This window comes from Pygocentrus nattereri, chromosome 20 (assembly GCF_015220715.1).
Source record: "Pygocentrus nattereri isolate fPygNat1 chromosome 20, fPygNat1.pri, whole genome shotgun sequence".
NCBI classification, from domain to species: domain Eukaryota; kingdom Metazoa; phylum Chordata; class Actinopteri; order Characiformes; family Serrasalmidae; genus Pygocentrus; species Pygocentrus nattereri.
Genome location: NC_051230.1, coordinates 27664415 through 27685681, shown reverse-complemented (window position 1 = coordinate 27685681; position 21267 = coordinate 27664415). Strand labels below are relative to the sequence as shown.

The following is a 21267-nucleotide window of genomic DNA, read 5'->3' as shown; positions in this document are numbered from 1 at the left end:
TCTAAAAGCTCCCTTGCATAAGGTTATTACTTGAAGTGGTTGTGAATATGTGGCCTGATGCCTGATACACTGTTTTATATTTCTTTTTTTATGACTAAGAAAACCTTTTCACTATTTCACCATCATCATCATTACATATAAATGTCAAAAGGTGTAGGTTCACAGGTGGGGCTGTATTTGTGTTGTACACATTGCAACCTCAGGTCGGTAAGTTTCTCCACAATTAACCATTTCTCATCAAACCTTAGGATTGAACAAGTGCTTAGACAGAAAAGCTGTTAACAAAATGTACTGGAAAATATTTTGGTTCTGGCTAATGAGCCACAATTCTCCCTATGAATAACTGAGTACATGGTTGTTTTAACAGTGAAAGTCCTACAAGAATGTAACCAACATTCTTTATGTTCCCTGTAAGCAGAACCAAGCAATGAATGATAAGCCATGTAACAATGGCTGTTTTTCAGGTTTTCATTTTTTGCTTGCTTTTTTGTCAGACCTCACTTCTTTTTTTAATTCCTCCACCAAAAAAGCTTCTCCCCAAAGATCCACCCACAGAGCTTGACTGACAGTAAAAAATACAGTTGCAAAAAGGATTTGGTTGAGTTGGAGCGTTAAAATGAGGACAAATATAGGAACTTTATTTAGTATGTAAATATAATTCAATTACAAAAATGTCCCTTTCACTTCCCAATCCATACAGTCCAAATATGGAAACTGAGCTACAGAAGTAGCCAGTTTTGTCCATTTTTTAATGTCATGAAACCCAACACATTTCACCGAGTGGCCTATTCAGCCTAGAGCCGTTTAGCACCACCTATTCACACTGAAGTTATAAGGAGTGTTTTAGCCTGGACTGCTTTTAAATGAAGCATATTCAGTGCAGCCAATCAAAACCCAGCTCATTTACATGTATCAGTCTTAAACACTCATTCCAAAATGAGTGTGCTTAGTGAATAACTTATATACATGACAAATGTAAAACTTGGCCATCTCATTTTAAATTCGTCTTGCAAAAATTTGTACACAAAAATGGAAATTCTTGATATGCATAATACTTTTTATGTATTATTGTGTAAATATTGAAATCTTTTGGATTAGGTTACATTTTAACCAGATAACTAGTAAAACTGAAGTACCTCTCTCAACCCTATTTTTTTATTTTGTTTCTCATTAGTTTCAGTATTTGAATGCTTCAACTAATGCATCATGTTAGAATTCCCCATCTTAAGCTGTGCAACACATTTCCTGTGATCTCAAACCAAGCAGACCACTTCCCATAGAGGCAATAAGAATGACCAGTCAGAGGTCACATTACCAAGTTTAGACTTGTCATGCAGTTCCCTTTTTTCTAGTTAAGGCATTAAAGCGTTGAACGGCCAGGGCCCACCAATAGGCCCAATGTTTCATCACACTTTTCTATAACCTAAGAATAGGTCATAGTTTGCATTGAAATCTATGTAGTTACTGAATAATAAGGCTTGCTATGTCATAAGCCTGGGGTTTTAAGGGGTTCCTGAAATAGTGTGACTCATAAATGCTTAAAAAGAGTTATACCAATGTTGCATGATATTCTTTACGTAAGGCTAATTAGATGGTCAGTTATTTGCGGTTGAATGTTATTAATGTTATTATTTCTGGTAAAACAAGTCATTTAATAGCACACATTAATTAAGAATAACATTCATTCCACTAAGGTCTGGAAAATAAGGTCAATAGAGCAAATGAAGGGGCTTGTAAACATAAAGTTTGCATGTACTTCATGTCCTTATACAACCCCAATTCCAATGAAGTTGGGATGTTGTGTAAAACATAAATAAGAACAGAATCCAAAGATTTGCAAATCCTTTTCAAACTATATTCAATTGAATGCACTACAAAGACAAGATATTTAATGTTCAAATGGATAAACTTTGTTTTTTGCAAATATTCACTTATTTTAAATTTGATGCCTGTAACACGTTCCAAAGAAGTTGGGACAGGGGCATGTTTACCACTGTGTTACATCACCTTTCCTTTTAAAAACACTCAATAAGCATTTGGGGACTGAGGACACTAATTGTTGAAGCTCTGTAGGTGGAAGTCTTTCCCATTCTTGCTTGATGTAGAACTTCAGTTGCTCAACAGTCCGGGGTCTCCTTTGTCGTATTTTGCTCTTCATAATGCACCACACATTTTCAATGGGAGACAGGTCTGGACTGCAGGCAGGCCAGTCTAGTACCCGCACTCTTTTACTACGAAGCCACGCTGTTGTAACATGTGCAGAATGTGGTTTGGCATTGTCTTGCTGAAATAAGCAGGACGTCCCTGAAAAAGACGTTGCTTGGATGGCAGCATATGTTGCTCCAAAACCTGTATGTACCTTTCAGTATTAATGAGGCCTTCACAGATGTGCAAGTTACCAATGCCATGGGCACTAACACACCCCCACACCATCAGAGATGCTGGCTTTTGAACTTTGCACTGATAAAAATGCGGACAGTCTTTTCCTCTTTGGCCCGGAGGACACGACGTTCATGATTTCCAAAAACAATTTGAAATGTGGACTCGTCAGACCACAGGACACTTTTCCACTTTACGTCAGTCCATCTCAGATGAGCTTGGGCACAGAGAAGCCGGCGGTGTTTCTGGGTGTTGTTGATATATGGCTTTCGCTTTGCATGGCAGAGTTTTAACTTGTACTTGTAGATGGAGCGACGAACTGTGTTCACTGACAATAGTTTTCTGAAGTGTTCCTGAGCCCATGTGGTAATATCCATTACAGAATGATGTGGGTTTTTAATGCAGTGCCACCTGAGGGATCGAAGGTCACGGGCATTCAATGTTGGTTTTCTGCCTTGCCGCTTACTTGCAGAGATTTCTCCAGATTCTCTGAATCTTTTGATGATATTATGGACTGTAGATGATGAAATCCCTAAATTCCCTGCAATTGCACGTTGAGAAACGTTGTTCTTAAACTGTTGGACTATTTGCTCACGCAGTTGTTCACAAAGTGGTGAACCTCACCCCATCCTTACTTGTGAATGACTGAGCCTTTCAGGGATGCTCCCTTTATACCCAATCATGACACTCACCTGTTTCCAATTAACCTGTTCACCTTGTTCCAAACACAGTCCTCAACTTTCCCAGTCTTTTGTTGCCCCTGTTCCAACTTCTTTGGAACGTGTTGCAGGCATCAAATTCAAAATGAGTGAATATTTGCAAAAAACAATAAAGTTTATCAGTTTGAACATTAAATATCTTGTCTTTGTAGTGTATTCAATTGAATATAGTTTGAAAAGGATTTGCAAATCCAATATTCTTTTTTTTTGGCTATTATTATTTATTTTTCATACATTCAACAAAAAAACTCAACAACTAAATACAGTACGTTTTTTCCCGTATCAGATGTGCCCACCTGTGTGCACCATTTGCCTTTATTATTGCTTCCATTCTTCTCAGGATGCCTGATTTCAGCTTTTTGAGAACATCAACACCTTCCCTGTTTGATAGGTACATTTTGATCTTCTCAGCAGTGCGCTTGGGGTCATTATCTGTAGAACAAATTTCTTCCAAATGTTTACCAGAGAGCATTACATGATGTATGTACATTTGTTGGTACTTCAATAGTGCCTTAAATCAAAAACTAACCACCATCTCCAGATGTCGTTATACATCCTCAAACGTGCAGTGGATCCCCCACCATGCTTGACTGATGGCTGTAGAGCTGGTTTGAAGAGCGTCTCACTGCTTTGGTGGCATTTATTCTGCCTTCTTTTACCTCCAAGATCTTAAATTGAGGCTTCATAAACGTTCACAGGCCATAAAACGTTACGCCACATCTCAAATGTCCAGCTTTGCTGTTCTAGTGGGAATGTTCTTCTTTTCTTCATTTCCTTTTCTCAGTAACAGATTTTTGAGAGCTACACATTTTCAGACCCAATGTGTTGAGTCGGTGACAGTTTTGGTGATCTATCGTGTCTGGTACATTTGTTGAAGTGCCCCTTTCTTTTTTTTTTTTTTTTTAATTATATTTTTATTGTCATACACAAGCATACATGTCATTGTGGGACATATTTCAATCTTTTTGCGCATATGTGCACAGACATACACGCCAAAAACAACACAGTTGTCATAAATTTCTGTAAGTCCCTATACATAAAGCCTTTTTTTTTTTTTTTGGCAGTTACATTTTGTGCTGTAGGGGCTACTACTCGCGACTGGAGCGAATCCGCAACAGACAGGCGTTAAGTCACTCAACGGGGTCTAGCCCTTTAAGAGACTCGAGGGGGGGGTACTAGTTGGTAGTAGTTCAGTTGTTGTTTTGGAAGCGAGTTAAGTTTCGTTTTTGTCTCGTGAAATAAAAGTTTTCCCTCCGCGGGATTCTCCACTAACTTGAGCCTCCTTACTTCACGACCCGCTTCAGTGGTGACCCCGACGCCTCTTCGGACGTCTCCGAAGCTCTTCCGACATGACAACACACGCAGTGGCTCTTAAGCTGCCGGAGTTTTGGGAGCAGCACGCCGCCATTTGGTTCGCGCAAGCTGAGGCTCAGTTCGCCATCCGGAGAATCACGGAGGACGAGACGAAGTTCTATTACGTCGTCGCTTCCCTGACCAGCAGCCCTGCCTCCAGAGTACTGAGTTTCCTCCAGGCTCCCCCCGAAGGCGATAAGTATGCAGCGTTAAAGTCACTTCTCCTTCAGACGTTTGAGTTGTCCGAGTCAGAGCGCGCACACAGGCTTCTCTCGTTACCCGGTTTAGGCGACTCAAAACCGTCCGAACTCATGGACCACATGTTGTCTCTGTGGGCGACCACCCGCCATGTTTTCTATTCAGAGAACTTTTCTTGCAGCAGCTGCCTGGCGACGTTCGTGCGGCTTTAGCAGGCTCAACTCTTAAAGACTTTCGTGCTTTGGCTAGAGAGGCCGACAAGATCCTCTCCGCCAAGCAGGGTTTTGCGGCCACGCGGGCTTACGCGTCTTCATCTCCCTCTGACGCCCCGGTATGTGCAGCCATGCCCCAACCCCCTCCAGCCTTCTGCTTCTACCATGCACGTTTTGGGGCCAAGGCTAAAAAATGTCGTCCTCCCTGCTGTTTTGGGAAGCCGGGAAACGCAAGGGCCGACACCTGTTAGCGGCTACAGGCGTCGGCCATTCCAGCAGCCTGCTCTTCCTCACAGACACAGTGTCAGGGCGCCGTTTCCTTTGCGACACAGGCGCTCAGTTGAGCGTTCTGCCTGCCTCTGGTTTGGACATGAAGTCAGGCCGTGCTGGCCCCGCCCTCGAGGCCGCCAATGGTACCTCCATCCCCACGTATGGGCTGAGGTCAATTCCACTGTGCTTTGGCGGGCAGCGATTTACATGGCCTTTTGTGCTGGCAAAGGTTTCCACCCCCCTTCTGGGTGCCGATTTCCTGTGTGCCAACAGCCTGCTGGTTGATGTTAAAAACAGACGCCTTGTCAACCCGGAGACGTTCAGCTCCTTACCATGCTCACTCAGCCGTTTCGGCTCCTCCAAGCTGACGGGTGCGTTTTTTGTCTCAGACGACTTCTCGCGCCTCCTCGCGGAGTTTCCGGGCCTGACGGACCCCACGTTCTCCTCAGATGGCAGCAAGCATGGAGTCGAACATCACATCGCCACTTCGGGTCCGCCGGTCCACGCTCGCGCTAGGCGCCTGGATCCCGCCAAGCTCACGGTCGCAAAGGCTGAGTTTGACACATTGGAACGCCTAGGCATCGTGCGAAGGTCCGACAGCCCCTGGGCTTCTCCACTGCACATTGTCCGGAAGCCGGGCGGAGGCTGGCGCCCATGTGGTGATTACCGCCGACTCAATGATGCCACCACTCCGGATCGCTATCCCATTCCTCATGTGCAGGATTTTTCTGCCTGTCTGGCTGGGAAAGTCATCTTTTCCAAGGTGGACCTAGTTCGTGGCTACCATCAAGTCCCCGTGCATCCCGCTGACATCCCGAAGACGGCGGTGATCACTCCTTTTGGCCTGTTTGAGTTCCTCCGCATGCCATTTGGCCTCAAGAATGCCGCCCAGACGTTCCAGCGCCTCATGGACAGTGTCCTGCGTGACCTGCCATTCCTCTTTGTTTATCTGGATGACATTCTGGTTGCCAGCACCTCCAGGTCGGAACACCTGCACCACCTCAGGCTCCTATTTGAGCGCCTCAATCAGCACGGTTTGATCATCAACCCGTCGAAGTGCCAGTTCGGGCTTCAGGTCATCGATTTCCTCGGTCACCGCGTCACCAGTGCCGGCGCCGTTCCACTCCCTACTAAAGTGGAAGCCATTCAGTGTTTCGCACTCTGACAGTTAGAGCTCTGCAGGAGTTTCTAGGAATGGTGAACTTCTATCACCGTTTCATCCCACGCGCGGCCAGTCTCATGCACCCTCTGTATGAAGCCCTCAAAGGCAAAGCGGCCAAACACGCAGTAGACTGGACTAATGAGCGGCTCCTGGCTTTCAATGCGGCCAAACGTGCGCTGGTGGATGCGACTATGTTGGCGCACCCCTCACCTGATGCACCCATTGCTATCACCACCGACGCATCTGACTATGCAGTTGGCGCGGTGCATGAACAGTGGGTCGATGGTGCTTGGCAACCCCTGGCGTTCTTTAGTCGCCTGCTCCGCCCCGCTGAGCGTAAATACAGCACATTTGACCGTGAGCTGCTCGCCCTGTACTTGGCCGTGCGCCACTTTCGCTTTCTCTTGGAGGGCCGTCCATTTGTTGCATTTGTGGATCACAAACCCTTGGTATTTGCCATGGCGAAGTCCTCCGAACCGTGGTCTTCCCGTCAGCAACGTCAGCTGGCCTTCATCTCGGAGTTCACCACGGACGTTCAGCATGTTGCAGGAAAAGACAACCCTGTGGCCGACTGTCTCTCCCACGCGGCAGTTGACGCTGTACACCTCGGCATCGACTACTCCCGAATGGCGGCGGACCAGGTGTCGGACCCAGAGGTCCAAGCCTACAGGTCTGCGGTCACTGGCTTGCGGTTGGCGGATGTTCCCTTCAGTGATACTGGTGTGACGCTCCTCTGTGACGTGTCCATGGGCCACCCCAGGCCTATTGTTCCCACCTGCTGGCGCAGACCGGTTTTTGACACCATACACGGCCTCTCTCGCAGGAGGGCATCGCAAAGGCTGGTGGCAGACAAATTCGTCTGGCACGGCCTTAAAAAGGACATTCGCAACTGGAGTACTGCTTGTGTGGACTGTCAACGCGCCAAGGTGCATCAGCATGTTAAGGCCCCGCTGGCGTTGTTCCCTGTGCCTGAGCGGCGTTTCGACCACGTACATGTGGATCTGGTGGGTCCGCTGCCACCGTCCCGGGGTTTCACCCACCTCCTCACGATCGTCGACAGGACCACGAGGTGGCCAGAAGCCGTGCCGCTTTCTTCCACAACGTCTTCGGAGGTGGCCAGAGCATTCATTGACACATGGGTCTCGCGGTTTGGCGTTCCATCAGACATTTCCTCGGATCGCGGCCCTCAGTTCACTTCAGCCCTCTGGACCAGCATGGCTGCGGGTCTCGGGGTGCATCTTCACCGTACTACTGCCTACCATCCCCAGGCCAACGGGCTGTGTGAGCGTTTCCACCGCTCTATGAAGGCCGCACTCCGGGCCAGTCTCCAGGATGACGGTTGGGCCGGTAGGCTTCCCTGGGTAATGCTGGGCCTCCGTTCGGCCCCCAAGGACGACCTCCAAGCCTCTTCGGCTGAACTTGTTTATGGCCAGGTGCTACGGGTTCCTGGGGATTTCCTCCCAAGTTCTACTACCCCGTGGTCCGCCAGCCACCAGCGACAGGCCCTTCGTGAGTTCTCCAGCGATTTTGCACCGGTGCCCACCTCCCAACATGGCCTGCCGGAGTCACGCTTTCCGCCTTCTTTGCGAGCGGCGGAGTTTGTGTTCATCCGGCATGACGCGCACCGGAGCCCCCTCCGTCCAGTCTACGATGGTCCTTTCCGAGTGTTGACTCCTGGGGATAAGTACTTCAAGGTTGAGGTTGGCGGCGTTCCTGTGAGCGTTTCGGTAGACCGCCTGAAGCCGGCCCACCTGGCTCCTGGCAGCACTGTGGAGACTGGGCGGCCCGCGAAGCGTGGAGGTTCCTCAGGCACTGTCCCGGCACGCCCCAGGGAGCGGCCGGCCTTTTCCCCGGCTCCGGGTGTGACGAGCCGTTCCGGACGTCTGGTTCGGCCCCCTCGCCGGTTGGACATGTCCGTTTTCGCGGATTCTGGGGGGACGTGTGTAGGGGCTACTACTCGCGACTGGAGCGAATCCGCAACAGACAGGCGTTAAGTCACTCAACGGGGTCTAGCCCTTTAAGAGACTCGAGGGGGGGGTACTAGTTGGTAGTAGTTCAGTTGTTGTTTGGAAGCGAGTTAAGTTTCGTTTTTGTCTCGTGAAATAAAAGTTTTCCCTCCGCGGGATTCTCCACTAACTTGAGCCTCCTTACTTCACGACCCGCTTCAGTGCCTCTGTTTTAATAAAATTTCGCATCTGTAAATATCGATAGAAATCTTGTTTTTCTAATAAGTGTTTCTTCTTCAACTTTTCAAAACTAGGTAATGCTCCTTCTTCCAGTATTGTACACAGTGCTGTTATTCCCTTAGTCGTCCAGTCCTTAAATCTGGAATCCAGTTTATTCGGTGTAAAGTTTGAGTCATATGCACACCATTTGAGGATTACAATGTCTCCCTCTAATTTGTATTCTTTTATAATAGTTTTCCATACTTTAAGGGTCCATTTCACCCATGGGTTATCAGTAGCATTTATGTAGCCTTGTAAGTTGTCATCTGCTAGAGTTGCCTGAATAGGTATGTGGGTTATTTTTTCCTCAATATTCTTCCAGTGTGCATTATATAGTGGGTTGCACCAGTATATCACAGCCCTCATTTGTGCTGCGAGGTAATAATCTCTTAGAGAAGGTAGACCCCATCCCCCCTTTTCTTTGATTAATTGTAAGGTTTTAAGGCGGACTCTAGGCCTTTTTCCTTGCCATATATATCTCAACATTGTTTTATCCCATTCATCAAATTGGTTTTGATTAATCTCTATAGGTAGGGTTTGGAATAAGTATAACAATCTTGGTAGTACATTCATTTTAATGGATTCAATCCTCAAGATAAAACTGAAAAACGGAATGAGATTCCATCCTCCTTGATTCTTTTATTTATAGGCTGATAATTACTTTCCGATAATTTTGCGAGGTCTTTTGGTATTGTAATACCTAGATATTTTAGATGTTCCGTGTGCCAGGTCAGAGGGTACCTATTTGTAATTGTTTCTGGTGGATTATAGTTATATGAAAGTAGCTGTGTTTTACTTACATTAATTTTATATCCTGAGAGTTGACCATATAGTTCAAACGACTGCATCAGATGGGGTAAGGAATGTGTTGGTTTTGCTAAGTATACAAGGATATCATCGGCATAGCAAGCCAGTTTATGTACTACCCCTTTAATCATAATTCCGCTAATGTCTTCATTTGCAAATTCTGTTTTTATTTATGTTTTACAACAACGTCCCAAACTTCATTGGAATTGGGGTTGTACCATGGAAATAACATGTAAGTAACGGTAAATACAAATAGAACAAAAGAAACATTGGACAAAATAATAAAACCTTGCTTAGTTTGTCAAATGTCAAATGTACCAAGTATACACTCACTGACCACTTTATCACATACACCTTGCAAGTAAAAGGTTGGACCCACTTTCGCCTTCAGAACTGCTTTAATTCTTCATGGCATAATTTCAACAAGGTGTTGGAAACCTTCCTCAGAGATTTTGGATGCTTATTTGAGTTACTGTTGCCTTTCTATCATCTGGAACCAGTCTGCCCATTCTCCTCTGACCTCTCACATCAACAAGGCATTTTCTTCTACACAACACCGTTCACTAGATATTTCCTCTTTTTCTGACCGTTCTCTGTAAACCCTAGAGATGGTTGTGCGTGAAAATCCCAGTAGATCAGCAGTTTCTGAAATACTCAGACCAGCCCGTCTGGCACCAACCACCATGCCATGTTCAAAGTCACTTAAATCCCCTTTCTTCCCCATTCTGATGCTCGGTCTGCACTTCAGCAGGTTGTCTTGACCACCTCTACATGCCTAAATACATTGACTTGCGGCCGTGTGTTTGGCTGATTAGCTATTTGTGTTAACGAGCCGGTGAGTGTATAATGGAATTTTTTCCCTCATTTCCAGAGAGAGGCAGATAGAGCTGCTGTATATTTATTACCACAGCCAGAGGCTTCCTTACTGGGAGAAATACTAGTGTAGGAATCCTCTGTCTTTGGTAACACTTACAGCTGTAGCCAAGAACAATTTAGCCAATGTTTTAATCTTCCAGGTGACGATAAAGTCACCAAGCACTAATACATCACCAGTGAGTGCTCCCAGATGTAAATTAGAATGGCTTGTTGATGTGTTGATTGCTATTTTCAGAATTATTACTTTGTAAAAAAGTTTAGTAAACAGGTACATAACACTGTGGAAAAGAAAACCTCCTATCTCCAAATTGGTAACTTTACAGGAGAAGGAAAAAAACATACCTTGCTATTAATGTAAGTCAGTGGAACCAATGGAACCAATAACAGCCAATTTGGACCATAACAGATTTATTAGGACACAGACTTTCTATTATTAAGCAATACAAATCTAGACAAAGAGCAAAATAGAATATACTTTATTTATTCCGGTAAAGCATATAATTCAATATAACATTGTGCAGCTGAGAAAGACCACAGATGCATACGTCACATATGATTACACAGGCAATACAGAACATGGATCTGAAGAGAACTTTCCCCTCAGACTACTGACCTCTAGTGGTGGACTGATATAAAACACAGAGATAGAAATGAAGTCTAAATATACAAATTCCCTTTTGATATGCACAGGAGGGAAAGTGATATATTACATATTTCAAATGATGACAATCAGTTTATTAAATAATTGAAAAAGTAATAAACACATTTGAATCTAAGTCTTTTAACATCACTTGAAAAGAAATAAAGTACAAAAAATTCTATTCACAGGTTGGAATTTAGAGGTTAGGGTTAGGGACAGTCATCATCCAAAGGACTGTAACCTATAAATGATGATTTTGTATATATGTAGCCATATATATATATATATATATATATATATATATATATATATATATATAAAATCAGCCCCAGTTTGCCATCTGAAAATGACATCCACTGCACCTCATTACTCATTATGAAGTCCACAGTGCTAAGCATATAACTCTTCTGCATAAGACTCAGAAATGTTTCTATTTTGCAGAATACAGAATATCTCAGAGCACACTAAAACCTACCAGGTTGTTAAAAATTACCTTAAAATGCACATTTTATTACATTAGCTATAAAACATCAAGCATAACATGAATAAACCTCACAAAAATCACTGGATTTTTACTTTTTTTTTTTTTGCTCCTTTAACTAAAATAAAAAACATCTTAAAATGAGAGATTTTGTAGATCAGACAGTTTTATAAAAGTGAAAGGAGAACAGAGAGTTTCATCTCTTCTTTCTAGAGCTGAAACTTTCTGACTGCTTTCATATGCACCTCTGATATTCATCATTAACTCTTTGTTACATTTGTGGGTTTCTTTGATAACTTGCACAGCCATCTTGCCGGCTTTTCTTTTTTCTCATAACACTCCATTCGTATTGAGCCTCTGAAAAATCTCCCTTTGGGGGGCCATGTAGCCCTAACACTTCACCCTACCCCTCTATCTCAACAAAAATTGGTACACGACACTAGACATGAACACACAAAAAGGAGGGCTAAAGGTTGAGTGGTAGGGGCGAGGTGTGAAATGGGATTGGGCCTTGAAATCACAAATTCTATTTTTCACACTATTCACTGTAAAATACATAAATAAAAATGACGCATGGCATTAAATTGTAATTGTAGTATTAAAGCATGGAAACAATATCCTAATATAATTCATTACCATGTCTTAGAAAGGCCACGTATAAGAATCTTTACTAAGTTGTGGTCAGCCTTTTATCATCTTATTCCCACACCTTAAAAAGTTGTGTCAAATATGTGTTTCCTATTTCGTTCCTGGACCTAAAAAAGCAATAATTTGCACTTACTCACTATTCTGAGTGGAAAGAATTCAAAGGGTGGTCGTTGACATTTGCATTTCATCCAAAAACTAGATCTAGCCATTCCTGCAGAAATACTGACTTGTGAAGTTTCCTGTAAATGTTTCAGAGAGTCCAGTCTTGGGCTAGAGTTTTGTTTGCCAAGAGTGATTGTGATAATGATACATATTCTTCTATATAATCTTTCTAACAACAGGTTCTTTTCCTTTGTTTTACGTTGTGTCTATTCAAGTAGGGAACATAAGTTGCGCTAGTCCCCTAATTGCTTTCCAGTGCTAACAAATCTCTTTTCACGCATTATTGGTATGGTGGGCCTTTGGCTTTGCTTATTGTGACTATGTGCAACATTTCATATAGAAAATGCCCAAGGTTTGGTGCTCATGCATGGCAATCAAAATGTTCCTCTGGCCTTGAACTTGTTGAGAAAGGAAAGTAACCCTTGGGAATCCCTTGGAATGTTGGAACATCCTTGCCTTCCCATTTCCTTTTGGCAGAGATTTATTAAGCTGACACGTGAGCTGCTGATGGTCTTCCAGATGTACACCATTATTGCCTGTAATTTAATGCATGCACTCACCAGATTGACTTTCATGGTTAGAGTTACTTGGTTCCTTTGTCATCCAGTCCATGTTAATTTGGCATCCCACCAACAGATAGATCACAGGGTTGATGAAACAATGAGCTGCGGCCAGCACAGTGGTTGCTGGTAATGCATATTTGAAAGGGCTTACTTCAGTGACCTGAACGAGACACAAAACAAGCAAGGGCGTCCAGCAGATGAAGTAGCTCACCTTTATAGCACAGATGATTCGCTTGCAACTCTTCAGATTGTGATCGGGTGGTCGTATCAGACATGCACTTGCTCCCATCACAAGCACAGGAATCAATATGCCCAGCAGGAGCCTGCTCAGAAGAACAGTGGTCAATTTTCTCATTCCATCGGGTGTTGTGCTCTCTTTGTTTGAATTGTAGTCATCAATGCACTGCACTCCCATCTCTGTGTAGTGAAGCTCTCGGTAGAGCAGAGATGGGCTGCTGACAACTGCTCCGAATGTCCAGGAGCATAGAACCATTATCAGGACTGTGGATAGGCCATGCTTGCCACCTGGGAATCTTCTGCTGATGCTCCACAGGCTGAGCAGAGCACCTGTGGAGAACATGCTGGCATAGGTAATGTAGGATGAGAGCTTGCAAAGAGCTGCTCCATAATTCCAGTTGAAGTGATGCCATGCATACAAAAGCTGCAGCATCAGGAATGAAGAGCAGACCAAGTGGGTCATGGCCAATGCCAGGATCCACACACAGGTGGCAGTCTTCTTACGCATACTCTTCAAACCGACGACGATCACGTAAGAGTTGAGGATCACACCCAGGGCGCAAATAATAAAGTACGAGATAACGTATAGCATCCTGATGCCATTAAAAGATGCAGCATTTGCTCTGGTTTCCTCTATCTGCCAATGATAGTCATATTCATAGTCATAGTCAGTAGGCTCTGTCGTGTTGGAGGACATCCTGGAAATTCTGAAAAAAAGAGTGTGATGGAATCAATAAAAACAAGGAAGAGACCATGCAGGCTTAGTTAAGAGCAACAAAGATCAGCGTTTTAGTGATGATCTTACATATTTTGACATTTGTGCAAAATTAGAAACACTCAAAATAAATCAGTTATCCATAGTTCTACCTGAGTACATACACATATGAATATACCTTCATTGTAAATGTACTTAGATATTAAAAGTAAAAAATACTTTTAGGCAGCCCAAGAAGAACTGGATAGAACTGATACCTGGTGTTATTAACTGAGCTTCTGCCTTATGGAGCCCATTAATTGTGAATGATGCTTATTTACAGTGTTACAAAAGGAACAGGTGTGCCACCCTTTAACTTAAGACCACTTACAAAAATCCAAATTCATTTACTTCATAAAACATCATATGTCATCTTGTGATTAAAGCCATACGCTGTTCATGAATGCTCAAGTATTGTTTTATAAATTTGTATTTGTAATTGTTTTACAAACTACATACCCGGACGGAGCCTTTATTGTAGCAGGGGACTTCAATCACACTGATCTAAAATCTGGATTACCAAAATTTTATCAGAATGTCTCCTGCACCACAAGGGGACAAAAAACTTTGGATAAAGTTTACACAAACGTGGCTGATGCATACAAAGCCACACCCCTCCCCCACCTCAGACTTTCAGATCATCTTTCTCTGTTTCTACTCCCCAAATACAGTCCAGTCATTCGGAGGATCAAGCCTACATGGATGGGGCTGACTCCTTCCTTCAGCACCAGTTCCAGCACACTGACTGGAGCGAGTATGCAGCCCGGGCCACCACGGCCTCACAAATCCACCTGGACACCTACACTAACTCTGTCCTGGAACACATCAACAACTGTGTGGACAGAGTGACATCACAAAAGACAATAATAATATTCCCAAATCAGAAGCCCTGGATGAACAGAGAGGTTCGCTCTCTGATCAAAGCCAGAGATGCTGCCTTCAGGTCAGGAGACCGGGAGGCTTACAGCTTGGCCAGAGCCAATCTGAGGAGAGGAATATCCATAGCCAAGCATTGCTACAAACAGCGGATCGAGGAGCACTTTACCTCCTCTGACCCTCGGCGTATGTGGCAGGGCATACGCACCCTGACAGACTACAAGCCACCGAGCACTGCGCCATCCACCAACAGTGCTTCACTCCCTGATGAGCTGAACCACTTTTACGCTCGCTTTGACCGGGGTAATAAGGTGACGTTTAAAAAACGATCCTCCACCAGACGATAATCCACTTGAACTTTCCAATTCGGATGTCAGCCGCATGCTGAGCAGGGTGAATGCACGGAAAGCAGCGGGCCCTGATGGTGTGCTAAGAGCCTGTGCTGAGGAACTCTCGGGTGTCTTCACACACATCTTCAATGTCTCGCTGGCCCAGGCAGCTGTCCCATCCATCTTCAAGTCTGCCACCATTGTGCCAGTGCCAAAGCACTCAACTGCTTCAGCCCTGAATGACTTCCGACCTGTTGCACTCACCCCAATCATCTCCAAGTGCTTTGAAAGACTAGTCCTTTCCCACCTGAAGTTCTGCCTACCTGCTACGCTGGACCCACACCAGTTCGCATATCGGAGCAATAGATCCACTGAGGACGCCATCTCCACAGCACTACACACTGCACTGACCCACCTGGACTGTCAGAACTCATATGTGAGAATGCTCTTCATTGATTTCAGTTCAGCATTTAACACAGTGATCCCGTCCATGCTGATATCCAAGCTCAACCATCTGGGCATCAGCACATCACTTTGCAACTGGATTTTGGACTTCCTGACTAACAGACCCCAGTCTGTTAAATTAGGCAATCTCCATTCATCACACATCACCCTGAACACTGGCGTTCCACAAGGCTGTGTTTTGAGTCCGATACTGTACTCCCTCTTCACCCATGACTGTGTACCTGTTTATGGCTCAAACACCATAGTCAAGTTCGCAGACGACACCACGGTGATAGGCCTGATCACAGATAATGATGAGACGGCCTACAGGGACGAAGTACAGCATCTCTCCTCATGGTGCCATGACAACAACCTGGCACTCAACACGCACAAAACAAAGGAGATCATCATGGACTTCAGACGGACTAGGAACCAGGCTCACACCCCCATCTCCATCAGTGGAGTTGCAGTGGACCAGGTGTCCAGCTTCAAGTTCCTTGGTCTCCACATCTCCAAGGATCTCACCTGGTCCTTGAACTCCTCCGTCCTCATCAAAAAGGCGCAGCAGCGCCTTTATTTTCTACGGAGCCTCAAGAAAGCTCACCTGTCTCCCAGGATCCTGGTGAACTTTTACCGCTGTACCATTGAGAGCATACTCACCAACTGCATCTCTGTATGGTACGGCAGTTGCTGCGCTGCTGACCGCAAAGCACTCCAGCGGGTAGTAAAAACGGCGCAGCGCATCACAGGCACCGATTTACCCACCATCGAGGACATATACCACAAACGCTGCATGGGCAGGGCAAGAAACATCATCAAAGATGTTACCCACCCAAATCATAGACTTTTCAGCCTCTTACCATCTGGCAGGCGTTACAGGAGCCTCCGCTCCCGCACCAGCAGGCTTAGGAAAAGCTTTTTTCCTGAGGCGGTTATCCTGACGAACGCTACACAGTCACTTTAAAAAACTGCACTTCCAACACCTTCTGCACTGATGATATACTTCATTCATACAACTTTCATTTGTATTGCTGCTCCCTGATCTGTACAGTATCTATTACATCTACATGTCTATATTTGTATACGCATGTGTATATAATAACCTACATTCATATTACTGCATATCTCACTTTATGTATGTGTTATGTATATATGTATATTATATACTATATATTCAATATGTACATTCCTGTATATAAACATAATACACAGATAGATAGATACATATAACACTGCATATATAACACTGTATATTTTATATTGTATGTCTCATATTTTATATTACATATTTCACATTTCACTTATACACACATGTATATAACAGTTATATTTATGCACTGGTCACTGTTACCACCGCACTTTATGTAAATAATGTTATATATTGCACTTCTGGTTAGATGCTAACTACATTTCATTGGCCCTGTACTTGTACTCTGCACAATGACAATAAAGTTGAATCTAATCTAATCTAATCTAAAAATACATTGTTCATTGCTTATGCATATGTTAAAGTTCCTACACATGTAGCCTTCAAATTTAAAGTCTTAGGCAGGCATAAGCATTATTTCAACATATTTATCTTGTCAGCAAACACATTATTTAATGTTAGAATATATACAATTCATAATTATAATTTCAGGGAAAGGCTTTTTTTGGTAGTTATTAGAAGAATACCACTACAAGAACATAAGTTTGGTTCCTGACTTCTTGGTGTGCTCCAGCCTTTGCATTTATGTGTACTCCATCAACAGCACAACTGATTTACTTTAACCCCTTAACAAGCCCACCAGCAGGTCCACATTTTATTACACACTTCTATAACCTAAGAATACCTCCATTAGTTTGCATTGAAGCCCCTGTAGTTACTGTATAATAAGCCTTTTTATTAAATAAATCTGGAAACTGACCACCACATCTTTTAATCTGATGTTAGTGCTTGGAGCAGAATGCTAACTGCTAATTTTGTGACATCAGCTAAGTAATGCCAATGGCTAGCATGTTTCTTGGGATAGAGGATGGAACATAATACCCACCCACCTAGAGACAGTCAGACCAACTATGCTATCTTGGCATCCCAATCAGTTAAACAATAGGACCAGTGCTTAGACCACATTATCTTATGACCATCTAATAGTAGATGTGCAAGCTGAAACTACTCGAACACTCCACCACCATAGAAAAAGAACTACACAGCTAACTACATGAGTTCACACCATCTGAGTGAGTGCTATTCCAGGGTAGATTTGTTTTTTCTCTTCAAAATCCAGTTCAGCAGTCCAGCCCTAATGATTTTGCCTTGATACTAATGACTATAATGACTATACATACTAATATGCCATGTTTTGTATGGACAATACTGTCAGAACAAATTTTCAGGCAAAATAACCATTACATTTAATTTAAATAAAGAGAAACTTACAAAGAAAGCCTCAACAACTAAATATAATGTTGTTTTTTCTGTATTTAGTGTATCCAGTCTTTGCCTTACTAACAGCTTCCATTCTTTTCAGGAGACTTGCTTTCAGTTCTTCAGAGAACTTTGCCAGATTTTTTTAGTCTTAGACGTTGTTTGGATTTTCTGCTAGTCTACCTTTATTACAGCTTCCATTCTTTTCAGGAGACTTGCTTTCAGTTTTTCAGAGAAATTTGCCAGATTTTTTTTTTCCATGAATCATTTCATTGTTATTTGACTTGACATTAGCTTATCCAGTAGGCCTGACAGCATGTCTTTGGACTGTGGGAAGAAACCTCTGGCTCTGTCAGGAAAGTCTGTGTCTGTCTGTCTGCCCTGCGATGGACTGGCGACCTGTCCAGGGTGTTTCCTGCCTTCCGCCTGAGATAGGCTGGGATAGGCTCCAGCACCCCCCCACGATCCTGAGGCAGAAGCGGCTTAGAAAACAGATGGAACGGACTTGACATTAAGTGAAAGAAGGGTTTGCACTTTCCATTTAGTAGACACTGTTAACCAGAGTGACACACACAACATGCAAAGTAGTGGTCCTCCAAGAATTGACTTGACTTGATCCATTAAATACTAAATAATCATATACCCTTGGGATGAGTAAGTTAATAATACTAATAAACAATAAGCACAGAAATTTGATGTCGAGAAATAGTTCAGAAATTAAGTTCAAAGGAGTGCAAATAAAGTGTTAACCTAAGCAGAAGTCTTCAAATCACACAGGAAAGAACTGAATGGCTGTGCAGTGTGGAGTTTCATTCCACCACTGAGGGGCAATGCTGTACAGTGTATGATGGTGCAATGCTGTCAGGGGTAAAAATGTCAAGCAAGATAAGGGTGAAGCTTATTTTGCATGGTGCACCAAAAGGAAACGAAACCAAAAGTAACATGTATTAGTCAAGTATAGTAAGAAGAAGACCTCATGGAGCAATGTGAGTTTATGACCCTTGCTTAATGACATGGATTCATTGCCTGAAATATTTATGCCTTGTATTTATGCCTCTGTGATAGCATTCCATTACTATCTTCTATCCTATCTGCTATGAAACATTTCCTCAAATGAAATCAAGAACAAATCTCCCCTCGGCCATCTTTGCAAAATGTATCAGTTGTCATGCAATGATCATTATTCTACATTCTCAGTCTCTTGGATGTAATTCTTGAAACAGTAAAACATTTGAGCATTGCAAAATGTCTAAAACTTAGTTTTCCAACAACAGTATAAACAATATAAAATACTGATTATTGTTAAAAGAAAGTGACTTCAAATAAAATTTCCTTGCTATGAATCCGGTTTTCATTATAAATGTATTCGTTAATACTAAAATACATCCTGTTAGTGTTTTGTCAGCTCTGATTGCACTGTAGTATTTATTTTGGGAGACATTCTTACCTCAGGCAAATGAAAGTATCCTGTGGTTTGTCCTTTTAGAAGCTGAACTGAACTCTGAAGTTGTTTGCAGCACATGAGATGTCAAAACGAGTGATGGCAAGTGAAGGTTCCGCCCCCAGAAGGGGAGGAATCATTCAGTTCAAGTTTCCCCAAGGAACCAAAAAGACAGTGGTGCAGACAGACAACATCCCTTGAAAGGAGTCTTGCCAAATGTAAGGAAGCCATTCACTTACATTTGACTTACATTTAAATGTAGAAATATAAGTAGGCAAGATTGACTAAAACTGTGACTACTCAATAGCACCGTGTTCTTCCACACCAAACTCAGTCAAATGATGGAAATGGTCAACAAGATAACTCTCAACAAGTTGTTGTAAGTCCAAAACAATCTACCATCACTTTTAAAAACAACAATAACATGAAAGGTTTGTACCATGTGAGATACTATGCGAATTCTGGAGGAGTGCTGAGAGTTGAAATAGTGTTATTCTGTTAGAAAACAACAGGCTTTGTATATCTGGCCTGGACTCTCCATCCCATCTGGAAAAGGTTTCACTGAGTGAATGGAGCGTGTCCAACTATTATGCTCAGGCTCCACAAGAGGCCTTAGGAACAAGGCCACAGTGTATTCCAGATATGACGACCCTATTTTCCTTAGCTCTGGTGCTCTGCCCTGCCCAGTCTCTGGTGCTAGACCCAGCAAGCTCTCTGCCAGATCCAGCTGCACATATTCAGTCAAGCTGCTTAGCTTAGTGTTGTTTAAATATTTTTTACATATGCTTACTGAATGATTACACTGATATTGTTAACCAGAACCTTTATCCAAGGACACAGCACTGCAGATTTCAACGTCCATCATCAAACACACCTGATTTAACCATCTAGCAAGCTAGGCTTTGCTAAAGTTTGGAGGCTTTTCTTAGGCTTTAACAAAGCAAATGTTAGGTAGCTAGCATGTTAGAACTGGGTTTTTGGTTTTCTTATTTGAACTTATTATTAATAAATGGCTAAAAGGGCAATAGAACTGGTCCAGTTTGGCAGAGAGTATGGATGTAGTGGAGGTTAAAATGCACTTAATCACGTTTACATATCTTTTAATATTTGAAATTCTATTTACTCAGCATTTTTTAGAAATGACTCACGTGGACAAAATAAAAAAAACAAAAAAAAAACAACTATATTGACAAAAAGTACTGGAACATACCTTCTAATCGCTGATTAATTAATTGAGGTGTTTTATTTAGTCCCATTGCTACATGTGTATAAAATCAACCACTTAGCCATGCAGTCTGCATTTAGTCATGCATTTAGGAACCACAGCAACTCAGCCACAAAGTGTCAGACCACAAAACGTTACAGAGTGGGATTGCTGAGTGCTGAGGAGCATAATGCATAAAAATAAGCACAAAAACTGTGCATCTGGATCTTCATTTCATGGGATTCCATGGCTGAGTAGCTGCATGCAAGCCTTACATCACCAAACACAATGCCAAGAAGCACTGGATGGAGTGGTGTTAAGCGCCACCACTGGAATCTGGAGCAGTGGAATCATATTGTGGAGTGGTGAATCACACTGTATCTGGCAGTGTGATGGACGACTCTGGGTTGGGAATGCCAGGAGAATGCTACCTCCCTGACTGCACTGTGCCAACTATAACATTTGGTGGAGGAAGGATAATGATATGGGTTTATTTTTCAAGGGGTGGCGTAGGCCCCTTAGTTCCAGTGAAGGGAAATCTTAATGCATCAGCATACCAAGACATTTTGAATGACTATACTTACTTATATAACTTTGTATGAAGAGTTTGGGGAAGATACTTTTCTATTTCAGCATGACTGAGCCCTAGTACACAAAGTGAGGTCCATAAAAGCAGGGCTGGGTGAGTTTGATGTGGAAGAACTTGACTGGCCCTCACAGAACCCTGACCTCAACCTCGTTGAACACCTTTGGGATGAACTTAAGGGGAGATTGTGAGCCAGACCCTCTCGTCCAACATCAGTGTCTGACAGATCACAAATGCTCGTCTGGATGAATGGCCAAAAATTCCCATAGGCACCCTCCAAAACCTTGTAGAAAG

General features: G+C 43.2%; 2 protein-coding genes across 2 annotated transcripts; one reads left to right on the top strand and one right to left on the bottom strand.

Annotated features, from left to right (window-relative positions):
- Nucleotides 1–5054: 5054 nt before the first annotated feature.
- LOC119261875 (uncharacterized protein K02A2.6-like) lies at nt 5055–8287 on the top strand. Its single transcript, XM_037531893.1, has 2 exons — nt 5055–6181; nt 6268–8287. Exons 1-2 carry the CDS (start codon nt 5055–5057, stop codon nt 8285–8287), a joined length of 3147 nt encoding a protein of 1048 aa, XP_037387790.1.
- Nucleotides 8288–11720: 3433 nt separating this feature from the next.
- On the bottom strand, nt 11721–19277 carry LOC108438720 (chemokine-like receptor 1). The gene is made up of 2 exons (XM_017716722.2): nt 19190–19277; nt 11721–13639 (listed from the first exon to the last, which is right to left on the bottom strand). The coding sequence occupies exon 2, from the start codon at nt 13627–13629 to the stop codon at nt 12676–12678; it is 954 nt and encodes a 317-aa protein (XP_017572211.1). The 5' UTR covers nt 13630–13639; nt 19190–19277; the 3' UTR covers nt 11721–12675.
- Nucleotides 19278–21267: the final 1990 nt, after the last annotated feature.